Below are 14,521 nucleotides of genomic sequence, written 5' to 3' on the forward strand. Positions count from 1 at the left end.
AGTAGAGCAACTGTAGTGGAAAAGATTCTTCTGTGATCCCATGACTCTAGAAGCTCGGGCTTTAAGAAAAACACCAAATATCATGAGACTCATGATAAAGTTCTGAGAGTTGGCAACACTGCAGTGGAGTAAGATCGCAAGCATGCCTTCCGATATTTCTCTATTGTTCCAAGGAACAAAAATGAAAATCTGGTGGATGCTAAGGGCTAATCACTGAATTGCTACTAAATACACTGTATACAGAACTCAGGGTAGCACTGCAGGGCACAGAAGCTGCAGGGGATGGAGTAAAGCAGGCAGAAGCACTCTACAGTAGGCACAAACAGTAGCTCTACACCCCCATGAAGTCACTGTTGGGTGACAGAGATGTTTGTTAGTCTGTCCTTCTGTCTCACAAAAGGAATCAGTTTAGAAGTCAATTGGGTCTCCTGTTTTTGCCAGTCTGCTGCATCTAGGGTTTGTTTTTCTGGAAGTTTCTTTAGTATCTAGATTGTAGAGTCCCGGAGATGTGGAAATTTCTGCTTTAGCTGACGGTGGGGACCACATTTTCCTGCTGTAGCTGGGGTGAATATGCAAAGGGATTTCATAGTGTGGAGATTCTTGCGTGTGATCTACACACTTGGGTGAACGTCACACTGATAGAATTAAGAGTGTGTGTGTGTGTGTGTGTACGCATGTGCACGTTTAAACTATTGGCAGCCACACTACTGTCTGCCAAGAGCAAAATAATACATTTTATTTCTATGTGCCCTTGCCCAATAGACTCTGAATCAGATACTTGACGCTAAGCCCTACTTCAAAAATAGTGATAGTAATTGGTGCAGATGCTCTATCAAAAAGGGCACCAGTCTCTGCTACACTAAGGTCACTTCATGCCACTCTGACAGTGTAGAGGGTCCTTAAAACCCTCCTGAGAATATTCCCTAGGCAGGGTGCCTCCTCAACTAGTCAGTGATGGCATAAAGGATCTATGCTGGCCTTGCTCCCATTCACTGGTGTACTGAGGGCAGGTCAAGATAGCAAGGAGGTATAGCCAGAGCACACTGCACTATTGCTGTTCCTTGAGTCCCAAGGCCATGGGAAGTAGCATTTAATTTACAGTAGCCCTGAGGCTGATCTGACATTAGACTGAGCCAAGCAGAACTCTGACTGCCCCAAAGTATTTGAAACTACCGTTGCCCCTTCCTGCCCCAAGCACAGAAATGGAAGTATTGAGAAATTGGTCCTTAATGCACAGAACTCCAAGTTCCTGGGATAAACATGGTGGGAAGGAGCTGAGCAGGATGCAGCCAGTGGAACCCTTTGGTTGGGCAAAGTATGGGCACCCCAATTAACAGGAAAGTCTATGAAGCTAAGCAAGAAAGCCATCATATTGCTTAGGGATCAAAGACATTATAGTATACAAAAGCATGGTGAGATTCTTGTATGTGACCTACGCACCTGGGTTAATTTCATCTTGATAGAATTAAGTGTGTGTGTATAAGATATCTGCTATCTGCATTTCCAAATGCTTTCTTACCCGCAGCAGGAAATTTAATCTGGATAAGGCCTCTAGAAACAAATCAGCTCCTTTGTTTGAATATTCGTATCTCCCAGCGATGAAGAAAAACAAGGTCCTTGCAAGGTTGAAGTCAAGATGGCTGAAACCAAGCAAACAAACACAAAATGGTTCAATAGATGATCAAACAAAGCAGAGAGCAATTCTCTAATCAGTGAAGGTCACTGACATACAGCAGTTGCCTTACTGACCCACAGTCATCAAAAAGTTAAGGATTACCTACAGTACTTCACATTAAAGTGACCATTGAGCTCCATCTTGGGCAAGTCGCATACCCATCACCTTCGGATCCTACAAGGGGCTAAGCAGAGCCAGGAATGAAATCTGGGCTTTGTATCACAGCTCCCAGTCAGTCACTGGAATCACTAGATAACTTTCCATCTCAGATATAAAATACTCTTTTCAGTCTACCTACCCTAGGTCCTGCGGTAAAAGGTCTGTACAACCAGATGCTAATTTTGAAAAGTAAAAGCATACCCATAGAAATGGCCTCGAACGAACTCTTGAATCCTAGCCTTGTACATGGCATGCAAATTCTGAAACTCATGCATTGCTGAAAATTTCTTAATGTTCAAGCCATTTGGAGTAACAACATCTGGAAGAAGCAAAGAAAAGGCAGAGATAGACATGTTCAGAGTTTGAGAAATATTTAAGGAAAGAACCAAAATATCTTTAGTTGTCAATATGTAAAGATGTATTTAGTCTTATTGCTCATGATGGGGAAATGGCATTCTCTAGCGCTACAGCTTTTCATCCGTTAATCTCTATAAAAGCAGCAGATGACTATAGACCAAATTCTGATCTTAGTTACGCTGGTATAATTCCAACATAACTCCACAATGTTCAGTAGAGTTACTCCAGCTTTACACCTGTGTAACGAGGGGTCTTTTGTCCATAGGACCCACCCTACTCTCCATAGCATCAAAATTGCTTTGAATCATTTTTTACTTGCAGAACTGTACCTTAACATGCTCTCAGGGTGGATGATTTGATGCTGGAATATCAGTGTCCCCTCTGCATTGCAGGTGGGGAGTTCCAGGAGGTAGCTGCCCAACCAGGGCTGTTGCTAAATGCTAGAATTTAGCCCTCTGCTGGTATGTTACATCCCCTTTCCCCGCACTCTTTGTCTGGTTTGTCTCTATGGACTGTAACCTCTTCAGGACTGGAAACTCCTTTTATTAAATGTTTGTACATTGCATAACATGATAGGCCCCCATCCTAATAAGGGGTCTCTGGGCACCACTGGAATACACAGAATTGAACAGGTATTTTAAAAAAAAATGTACTGCTCCTCAAAATATTTTAGGTTTCTTCTTAAAAAAAAAAAAAAAAGCTATGCAGTTGTAGTTTGCTCTTCTGTATTCCCCTCAACCCCCGAACTGAGGATCTCAAAGTATTTTACAAATAGAGGATTATAGGTATATATGGTTCACTCCAGTTACCACTGAAATGCAATCTCCACTGTGGAAGAATCCCATTTACTTCAATGAGAACTGGATTCAGCGCTCGGAGCACAGATAGCAGTTTAGAACAGGAAGTGAAGTGAAGAGGGAGGCAGTCAGGGCCGGCCCTAGCCCAAATGGCACCCAGGCGAGGAGTGTCGTAGGTGCACACCTCACCCGTCCATGGTTAAATTTTTGAATACCTTACTTTTATTGCATTTGTTGCCCATTTCATGAATTTGATGCACAATCTGCATGCATGATTTATCTGTCAGATAAGATGATTCATTTGCACACTAGAATCTGTAAATCTGTATTTATTCATGCCATATAAAATCAAATATAAAATAGCTTAGAGGAAGCTTATAGAAACTTTTTAATTTTAAGAAAACCTGAACTGTACTAACATTAAGAAACTGAACTGTGCACCAGAATTGGGTGGACCAGTATTAAACAGTGTTACAGTAGGTGACAGCCTTAGAATGTTATCCGTAATCTTTTACTTCAAAAGGTCGCTTTTCTCCCCTTTGCACTTGTGAACTGAAGCACAGCATCAGAGAGATCCAAAGACTGGCCAATGGCATTTTCAGCGATAAAATAGCAAGCGATGTTGGTCTCGTCGGCCATCATTGAGCGAAGATGTGTTCTAATGAGCCTGAGCTTTGAAAAGCTGTGCTCCCCAGTCATGACTGTGACTGGCAGCGTGAGCAGAATCCTCAAAGCTCTCCAGATATTAGGAAAAGTGGCCTTCGGCTCCGCATCATGAATGAATTGGAGAACTTGGAGTGGAGAGTGCTCCCCATGTAGCCAAATGTGATGGATGTTGTCCAATTTGACAGAGGTATTTATCATTGATGTCTGAATATTCCCCATGTGTCTGCGTCCGGTGAAGGTCTGTACAATTGTTAAAGAGAGTGTTTTCTTGTCCGCCGGCAGCTTACTAAGGTCATACAAAAAAACCCAGGTCTTTTTGTCGTTCTTCATTTATCCAAACTTTTCTTTGATGGACACTTAAGCAGTGTCAACAAGCAAGAAAAACCTCCCTCTTGAATTTTTCTTCCAAGCTTCCAGTTACATCATCTTTGCCCTCATAACCAAACTGTCTCCTCTTCCGATGAATACAAGTTTCCTTGAAGACCGGCTCAACTCCTAAGTTTTCCACCATTTATTTGGCAGCAGTGATGGCATCTTCAAATCCATTGTCTCAGTAGGCCACAATGAAATCAAGGAAGCTTCTCATCAAAGTAGTAGCGGTGGTGATGTCCATCAAATGAGTTTGTATTGCCTTGCTTACATTTACTTAGAACAGGATATCATGCCAAACCGCAATTGAGACCAGAAATTTTAAATCAGTGATCTGGTTTACTGGGCTTTGTGGCTCGTGTCGGATTCCAGCCTTGGCTTTACTCATCTGCCCCAGTTCCATCAGTGCATCGTAAACCTCAGTCACTTGGTACCTCACTGACGTTATGCTGTCAATGCAGCTCTCCCAGCAAGTGTCACTTAGCAGCCTCACAGTCAGATTTTTAACATTGTCCATGAGGATTTTCTACTTGATCACTGATGCTAAAAACAGGATGTATATCCTTTGCAGTTCTCCAAAAGAGAGATACTAAATTTAAAGATAATGATGCTGCATCTGACAGAACCAGGTTGAGAGAACGGCGGCCACAAGGCACGAAGAAAGCTCTTGGATTCAGCGCAAGGATCCTTGCCTGGACAAGACTGTTTCTTCCCTTCATGTTTGTGCCGTGGTCATAGCCTTGGCTGCGTCAGTCCTAAAGCTTTGTATTATTCTCATTCAAAATGTTCATAAACAGTTCTGTTAGGCTTTTCCAGTAGAGTCATCCACAGACCGGAAACAGATTAAATGTTCCTTTACTGGGATGCAGCCATCTTTGTCATCAACAAATCTTACTGTAAATGACACCCATTATTAATGCAGTCCATTATTACAGCATAGTACTTTGCTTTGCCGAGCCGCATCAATATGTTTTCAACCAACTTTCCTTTTCATATGGTCAATTAATTTGTTTTGAATTGTTTTGCTGCAGTAATGGTCAATAGCTTCTTTACAAACTACTCAGTGTAGGTGCTCACGCATGACATCGTCATATTTCTCATGGAGATCTACCAAATTGAGGAAATTATCATTATGTTCAGTGAACAACTTATCCAACAAGCCCCAGAAAGCCAAATTATTCTTTGCAAGAAAGAGGATAATTGAGATCAGATACTCGAGCACATTCCTCCAATGCTGGGTTTCTCCATTAATAATATGCTGATTTTCTGCATCTATGCATTTATTCCCTGCTTGAGCCTGGACTCAACCTCCATCCATTAGGACTAGGCTGCAAAATGACTGGGTGACTTTTCATGTTGCTTCAGAGCATCAGCTAAATTATGCCAATAATTGTACCCGGAAAGCACAAGCAATAATTTGGCATTCCTGTCAAATATTTTGCAACAAAAGCAGAACACTGTCAGTTGATTTCAAGTAAGCTAGCCAATGCTGATTCAGTTCCTCACCATTCTCGAGCATTCTTTCGCAGTGTGACTTTGAGAAATGTTGCTTCTGCTCATTTACTGAAATGTCATATCCTCGATTTTGCCCATCCCATTCGGAATTGTACGATCAATATCAGTGGAGTTTAGGATCGCCGGCTATAAAGCAGGAGCTAATGTATTGATTTGTGGTGTGCAATTTTTCTCACTGCTGTTTCTGTCATCATGCGAGGCTGATTCTTCTTTATCATTTCTCTCGTTTTCATGTAAACCAGATTTTTCTTTATCATTACTTTCTTTTTTCATTTTTGCCACATTCTTCTTTATCATCACTCTATTTTACACCGCCAGGAAAAATGGACGATTCTCCATCACTTTCCTCATATTTCCATTTCTTGTCTTCAGATAAATCTGCTAATTCCTTAGTAATAAGACCTCCATAATTTACACTCCGCTCCTCAATTTCTTCTACACTGGGATGATTGCTACTGCCAAAGCCTGGTCTATGTTGTTCTGTTTCAGATAATTTCCCATCAAATTTGCCCCTTGCTGCAAACTAGACTGCAATTGAACTTTTCACTTCCTATACTGAGCTCCTGAAGGCTTCTTCGAGGGCATCTTTTTTTTTTTTCCTATGGGGATAGCAGAGTATTAGGGAGAGCAAAAGTCTGTGTCCTGCAGTTTTAGAAAGTCAAACATTATGTGTTAAGCATGGCAAAAAAGTAACAGTATTTCTTTATATTGTTGTGTAGCTAAAGGTTCGATCAATACCTCTGGTGTCTCATTAAATATGTCCTTTATTAGTCGCTATTTACACTCTTCAAATCTTAAAATACAAGTATATTTTCACAATTACACAATAAAATAAGGTTCACAATATTGCAGCTGGACTCTCACTTTACTTCAGTTCATTCTTATATCGTGTTGACTGACTGGCGATACTCTGCCCCTTATATACCTGTGAGACCATGGCGGATAACATTCTAGGAGGTTTAAAAAAATATAGCTCTCAAAGTCTGGAAGGTTCCACAAGATTCTACAAAGTTCCAGAACATTCTAGGAGGTCAGTGAAAAACAATCCACATACGGAACACCTGAAACATGTCACTTCAGACATTCTATTTTCTCTTTTGTCGCTAACAACAAAAACAGCATCCCGAGCCTGATGCCCCCCAAGCTGGCACTCCAGGCGGTTGCCTGGGTCACCTGCCCCTAAATCCGGCCCTGGAGCCAGGACCTCAGGTGGTGTAATTCAGTGTAGCACTCTTGACTTTAGTAGAATTATGCCAATTTACACTAGTTGAGTATCTGGCCTATAACATCTAACTACAGGGAGTCTGTAGAGATACAAGAGGTAATTACCAGATAACCCCTCCGGCACTGGTGTTAATACCCTTTATTTTCATGAGAAGTGTTATGGGATCCCTAGTGATCATAAGTCAGGTCCTCTGTTTAACGTCTCATCTAAAAGACCCCCACCTCCAGAAGCACATCAGCCTGTAAAATCATGCTAGTTTATTGGCTCACACAAATAAAACTGGGTCTATTCTGCTTTCAGTACACATGGCAAACTCCCATTCACATCAATAATAATGTGGAAACCACAGATTCTTTAACAGAAACCCTATCCCCAATATGGAACTTGAACATCACAGCCATTAGGTCTCCAGGAAGGATGTTTGATATTTAATTCCCCCCGCAAATATATATATATATATATTTATAGCTCCATAACATGTAAAGACGTGTCCAATAGAATGTAAAAATGTCTCTTATTTACTCAGGAGACCCCAGTGCCTTCTTCGGAACAGCTATGGTTCTTTCGCGCCAATACAGATTTTAAAAATTGACTAAAGTGCCACTGTGTTCGGTTTATGGCGCTTGCCTGGCATTTTCAAGATAAATGTCTTGACCATATAAAATGATTTTCTTCAGAATGAATGTCATGTTCCACTCCAGAGGTGCCTGAATTTCTATGGTGGGTAAGTGATCCTTGTCTACTCTATGTACAGTTTGTAAGGTGCTTGGAGATTCTGTAGGTTGAATAGCAGTACCCTACAGTCCTCGTTAGTAGTCATAAAATGCAAATGAGTTGATCCCATAATGAACGGATCACCCAATAAATTTCAAGTTTCAAACTGAAGGCTTTCATTTAGCATGGTACCTTCAGGGCCAGATTAAGGCAAGGGCTTTAGGGACTGCATCCCAGGGCCCCAGCTCAAGGGGGCAGGGGCGGCTCCAGGCCCCAGCACGCCAAGCGCATGCCTGGAGCGGCAAGCCACGGGGGGCGCTCTGCCGGTCGCTGCGAGGGCGGCAGGCAGGCTGCCTTCAGCGGCATGCCTGCAGAGGGTCCGCTAGTCCCGTGGCTTCGGCGGACCTTCCGCAGGCATGCCGCCAAATCCATGGGACCGGGGACCTCCCGCAGGCAAGCCGCCGAAGGCAGCCTGCCTGCCGTGCTTGGGGCAGCAAAATACCTAGAGCCGCCTCTGCAAGGGGGGCCCCCCCGATCAGGCAGAAATCTCCAATTCCGGGCTGCTAAAAGTCCCTCTGCACGCTGCCCCCGTGTAATTCTGTCCCCATAGCAACCATTGGCCGGGGGCGGTATTTGCGGGCAGCGTACGGTGGCACGCTGTCCCCCTCCCCACAGGGGCCACAGAGTCATGCTAGCAGCCAGCCACTTCCAGGAAGTGGCGTGAGGCCACGGCATGCAGGTAGCCTGCCTAAGCCCTGCTGCACCACCGGCCAGGAGCCTCCTGTGGTAAGTGCCTCCCAGCTGAAGCCTGCACCTCGCACACCCTCCTGCACCCAAACTCCCTCCCAGACACTGCATCCCCTCTTGCACCCCAATCCCTTGCACCAAACTCCCTCCCAGGAAAAAGATTTGTATACAGGGGCCCCACAAAATCTAATAGCTCCTGGCCCACAGGAGAGTTGATCCAGCCCTGGGTACCTTTATTTGGTAATTGTTTAGGTCTAGATTCTCAACACAGTTCTGGCTCCACCTCACCTCCAAATCCTACCCCCAACCTGCCCTTTACTTCCTCTGGCAAACCTCCAGTGCTGGGGGTGGAAGTAGCTGGTGTTGAATACAGCTGTGCCATCTCCACCAGTTCTATGCCAGCGGAGATTTCAAATAAAAGGGAATTCTCAACTGGTTATTTCTGACCAGTTTCTATCCACTCTGTGCTGCCTTAATGGACTGGAGAATCTGGCTTCTACTTTGTAGCCAATGATTTTAGTTTATTAGCCATTTATTGTGTGATGTTATGATTAATCAATGTGTTGTATTACGTACACCTCTACCCTGACATAACGCGACCCGATATAACACTAATTTGGATATAACGCGGTAAAGCAGCACTCCAGGGGGACGGGGCTGCACGCTCCTGCAGATCAAATCAAGTTCGATATAACGCGGTTTCACCTATAACGCGGTAAGATTTTTTGGCTCCCGAAAAACAGCGTTATATCGGGGTAGAGGTGTATATTCAATGTATGTTGATTAGAGCTGATTTGTAGGATTATAAAAGTATAATATTGATCAGTATTTAGAGGAACTATGTAATAGATGTAAGTGAAAGAAGCTGAAATGCAAGAAACACTAATATTATTAGCTGGAACCCACATAATACAAGCAGGCATTGTATAAACTCCTAAGAGGACTGTCAATGCATCTCAATCTAGCACCCTCTGCTGCCAATTCTAGGCCATTCTTGGGGCCAGTGCCAATGTTTTACATACATTTACCTCTTATCTACTGAATCACTTAGGTCACTTACCATCCCCGCCCCACAAAAAAAACAATGAAAATTATGAAGCAACTTTAATGTTACTGGGGGGAGTAGAAATTGCCATGATTACCACACCTACCTAGCAAGAGACATAAAAGGCAATAAGAAGAGGCTCTTTAAATACATTAGAAGCAAGAGAAAGATGAAGTAAAGCATAGTTCCTCTACTTAGCAGGGAAGGGGAGCTAATAACTGATGACATCAAGAAAGGTGAGGTGTTTAATGCCTATTTTGCTTCAGTCTTCACTAAAAAGGTTAATGGTGACAAGATACTTAACACAATGAATATTAACAATGAGGGGGAAGGAACACAAGCAAAAATATTTAAGTTAGACGTATTCATGTCCACAGGGCCTTCTGAAATTCAGACTAGGGTGCTTAAGTAACTAGCTGAAGGAATCTTGGATCTGTTAGCAATTATCTTTGAGAACTCATGGAAGATGAGTGAGATCCCAGAGGATTGGAGAAGGGCACATACAGTACCTATTCTTAAAAAAGGGAAACAAAATGGCTAGTTATAGACCTGTTAGCCCAACTTCAATACCTGGAAAGATACTGGGACAAATTATTTAAAAAAATCAGTTCGTAAGCACCTACAGGATAATAGGGTTATAAGGAATAGCCAGCATGGATTTGGCAAGAACAAATCATGCCAAACCAACCTAATTTCCTTCTTTTGACGGGGCTACTGGCCTAGCGGATAGGGGAGAAGCAGTAGATGATATATCTTGATTTTGGTAAGGCTTTTGACACACTCCCGCATGACATTCTTATAAACAAACTAGGGAAATGCATTCTAGAATAAATTACTATAAAGTGAGTCCACAGCTGGTTGAAAGAGTAGTTATCAATGGTGCACTGTCAAACTGAGAAGATGTATCTAGAGGGGTCACTCAGGGGCCTGCTACTATTCAATATTTTCATTAATGACTTGGACAATGGAGTAATTATGGATAATTATAAAATTAGCAGATGACATCAACCTGGGAGGGATTGCAAGAATTCTGGTGCACTAGATTAGAATTGAAAATGACCTTGATAAATTAAAGAATTGGTCAGAATTCAACAAGATGAAATTCCATAAAGACAAGTACATCGTTTAGGAAGAAAAAAAAATCAAATGCTCAACTACAAAATGTAGTATAACTGGCTAGGTAGTAGTAGTACTGAAAAGGGTGATAGTGGATCACAAACTGAATATGATTCACCAATGTGATGCAGTTGTGAACAAGGCTGGTATCATTCTGGGGTGTATTAACAAGAGTGTTGTCTGTAAGACATGGGAGGTAACTGTCCCACTCTACTTGGCACTGGTGAGGCCTCAGCTGGAGCACTGTGTCCAGTTCTGGGCACCACAGGAAGTTGATAAATTGGGAAGAGTCCAGAGGAGAGCTACAAAAATGATAAAAGGTTTAGAAAAATCTAACCTCTGAGGACAGGTTAAAATAACTGGGCTTGTTTAGTCTTAAGAAAAGATGACTATGGGGGGGACCTGCTAACAGTATTAAAATATGTTAAGGGAAGTTATAAAAAGGACGGCGATCAATTGTTCTACATGTCCACTGAGAACAGGATAAGAAATAATAGACTTAATCTGCTGCAAGGGAGATTTAGGTTAGATCAGGGGTGAGCTGCAGACGGTTCGCAACGGTTCGCGTGAACCGTTTGCTAAAATTAGACGCCGGACAGAGAACCGGATGCTAAAGTTCTCTGTCCGGCGTCTAATTTTAGCAAACGGTTCGCGCGAACCATTGCGAATTCTGCCTCCACCTCCTACCATGAAGCTCCTCCTTGCTTCTCCCCCACGGCTTCCCGCGAATCAGCTGTTCGCGCGGGAAGCCTGGGAGGGCTGAGAAGCAAGCAGGCTTCCCCGGCCCAGGAAGACGACACTGAGGTAGGAAACTGGGGGGGGGGGCGTGTGCCCCGGCCGGTCCCTGGCCGCGGCCCGTCCCCGCCTCCCCGGCCGCGACCCTGCCCGGCCACCTGGCCCATCCCCGGTCCCCGCGACCCTGCCTGGCCCCCATCCCCGGGTCCCCGCCGACCCTCCTGGCCGTGTCTCCCCGCTCCCGGCCCCGACCCTGCCTGGCCCCGGCCCTGGTCCCCGCCCGACATTCACCGGCTGCGGCACGGCCCCGCATCCTCCCGGCCGCGAGCCTCCCGGCCCCCGGCCCCCGACACCCCCAACCTCCCCAGCTGCCCGGCCCGGCCGCACCCTCCCGGGTCCCCGCCCGACCCTCCTGGCCACGCCCCACGCTCCCAGCCCGCTCTCGGCCGCGACCCTGCCCGCCCCGTCCCGGGTCCCTGCCCGACCTCACCGGCTGCAGCACAGCCCGCGTCCCGACCCCTGAACCCCTCCCGCCGCCGCCCGGCTCTGGCCCTGCCGTGCCCCCACCTACCGGGATGCTCGGCTCTGGACACGGCCCCCACCTCCAGCCCGGCCTGGCCCGTGGCTCCAGCCGCCCCTGCTGTTTTGCCATGGGGCCGGGCTCCGCAGCGCAGGTCTGGGCGTGGCAGCGGCCCCGGCTGCCCGGCTCCAGCTCTGGCCGCAGCCCTCCCTGGCTCCACCCGGCCAGCCACCTGGCTCCGGCCGCTGGGCTCCCGCCGCATCCTCTGGCTCCGGCCGCGCGACTCCTGTCCCGGCCCAGCCACGTCCAGGCAGCGCGGTAAGGGGGCAGGGAGGGGGTGTTGGAGAGAGGGTAGGGGAGTTTGGGGGGGTCAGAGGGCAGGGAACAGGGGATTGAACGGGGCCAGGGTCCTGGGGAGGCAGTCAGAAAGGATCAGGGGTTGGATGGGGCGGTGGGAGGCAGTCAGGGGCAAGGGTTCCAGGGGCAGTCAGAGGACAGAGAGAAGGGGTGGTTGGATGGGGCCGGGGTCCTGGGGGTCCATCAGGAATGAGAGGAGGGGTTGGATGGGGCGGCGGAGGGTACTCAGGGTACAGGGAAGGGGGTGGATGGGGCAGGGGTCCCTGGGGGCTGGGCTCGTGCCGGCCCGGGGAGTCGGGCCGAGCGGTGCCTGCTCTGGTCGGGCCGGGCTCGGGGAGTTGGGCCCCGCGGCGCCGGTCGTGGTCCTGGCAGAGTGGACCCGGTCCCCAGGCAGTGTGGTAAGGGGGCAGGGAGGGGGTGGGTTGTGGGGGGGTGGATAGGGGTCAGGGCAGTCAGAGGGCAGGGAACCGGGGGATTGAATGGGGGCAAGGGTCCCGGGGAGCAGTCAGGAAAGAGCAGGGTTGGATGAGGTGGTAGGGGAACTCAGGGACAGAGAGAAGGGGTAGTTGTATGGGGTAGGGGTTCTGGGGGGCCACTGAGAATGAGAGGAGGGGTTGGGTGGCGGTAAGGGGCAGTCAGGGGACAGGGAAGGGGGATGGGTCAGGGTCTCGGTGTGGGTGTCAAGGAACATGAGGGGTTGGATGGGGCACGACCCCCCCCGGGGGGGGGGGAAGGAGGGAACCCGTTGTTAAAATTTTGGAGGGAGGAGGGAACCCGTTGTTAAAAATTTGGCAGCTCATCACTGGGTTAGATATTAGGAAAAACTTTCTAACTATAGGGGTAGTTAAGCTCTGGAACAGGCCTCCAAGGGAGGTTGTGGAATCCCTGTCATTGGAGGTTTTTAAGAACAGGTTGAACAAACACCTGTCAGATATGATCTAGGTTTACTTGGTCCTGCTTCAGCACAGGTGGCTGGACTTGATGACTTCCCAAGGTCCCTTCCAACCATACAGTTCTATGATTCTGTAATTGCTCATAGCTAGAGAGTTTGTTACGGAATTGCCTTCTCGATAAACTCAGCAGCAAACACAGATTTCTGTGCTCTTGGTGCTAAGTTTGTGGATGCCAGTTATTCCCATTTTTTTTATTTGATTTTCTGGCATGGATAAAAAAGCTGACTCACTTCACAGATCGTTTTAGCAATAATGTCCCTGGGTAGGTTTCCAGCTTAATGATCTACTGAAGGATTATTGACCTTTTTGAGCAACCGTTGTCTATGTGGATTTCACAACTTTACTGATCACAAGCCAGCAGTTGGTAACATTAATGGGAGGCTGAAATAGATTCAAACGTACTTGCTTATGTCCTAAGATTCAAAGACTACTAAGGTACATATGCCAGTTCACATCAAATCCCATTTACAGCAGGACCCACCTGTGTCCATTTATAATTGAGGGCCTATGTTGGCCCTTAGTTACAAACCCCTAGTTACATGCCTTGTTACAAACAGCTATTTAATTTAATCTAATTTCACCTAGTTTCACTTCAGCATGAAACTCGATGGATCTCAACAGCTTTAAAAAAAACACCAGCAACAAAAAACTTAAAAAAAACAGAAGAAACCAAATCAAAGTTGAAGGACTAAAAATAAGAGTCACACTCCTGCAAGGCCACTCCGCATGGAATTCTCCTTGGCTTCAGTGCAAACTCTATTTGCACAGGGTTGGCAGACTTGAGCCACAAAATAGTATTGGAATCAGACCAGCACAGTTTTTTTGAACTCCTGTAACTCAAAAAGTGTAGGCCTGGATTTTCAAGAGCGATCATTAGTTTTGGGATGCCTCCTTTTTTTGGTGCTCAACAGGAGACATCCTAAAGGAATCTGATTTTCAGAGGGCAGGTGCTCTGCTCTTTCTGGAAATCAGGCTCCTAAAGGGGCCCCAGGAATTAGACAACCACAAAACACTCATCATTTTGAAAATCCTTACATTTAAAATTGACAGTGCCCTTGTTGCAAGTCTCAGTACTGAGGCAAAGAACTGAACAGGCGATGGACTGTGTACTTCTCTCTTACCCATAGGCATAATCTGTACAGTTTAGGGTTGAGGCATTAAGGCGAGATGGTATTGTGGTGGTAATCAGAGTGCCACTCCCTGAGCCAGACCTATTTTACGGCCTGACAGGATTTCAATTTTCAGGGCTGTCAATCCAAAACCTTCCACGAGCACTCAATTAAAGTAAAATTGTAAAAAGTAAACAAAGAGTGAATTTTTTGAGATAGCTATTTTGTAATGTAGTCCAAAGCAATTTTAGTATATTTATGTTTGAAAATGGCCAAGTAATTAATATTGGAAAATCATTTGCTACATAGTCTCCAAAACATTTTTGCAGTGTTTTTCTAAAGATGCATGCCCATATTTGGAGCAGCGTGGCTTGTGCTCACAAACTATTCTGTCGGTACTTGCAGGACACATCTGGATAGAAGTATCGGCTTGCTCATCCTCTAAGCACCAGGACACGTAAT

At 45.9% G+C, this 14,521-nt stretch overlaps 1 protein-coding gene across 1 annotated transcript in view; it reads right to left on the reverse strand.

The window, feature by feature from the left end:
* Nucleotides 1-14,521, reverse strand: part of GYS2 (glycogen synthase 2) — a 78,679-nt gene that overhangs the window by 31,723 nt on the left and 32,435 nt on the right. Inside the window, exons 6-7 of the mRNA XM_039509218.1 lie at nt 2,036-2,153; nt 1,520-1,640 (exon numbers count right to left, since the gene is read on the reverse strand). Coding sequence (XP_039365152.1) covers nt 1,520-1,640; nt 2,036-2,153 — 239 coding nt within the window. The remainder of the gene's footprint in view (nt 1-1,519; nt 1,641-2,035; nt 2,154-14,521) is intronic.

This window comes from Mauremys reevesii, linkage group 1 (genome assembly GCF_016161935.1).
Source record: "Mauremys reevesii isolate NIE-2019 linkage group 1, ASM1616193v1, whole genome shotgun sequence".
Taxonomy (NCBI): Eukaryota; Metazoa; Chordata; order Testudines; family Geoemydidae; genus Mauremys; species Mauremys reevesii.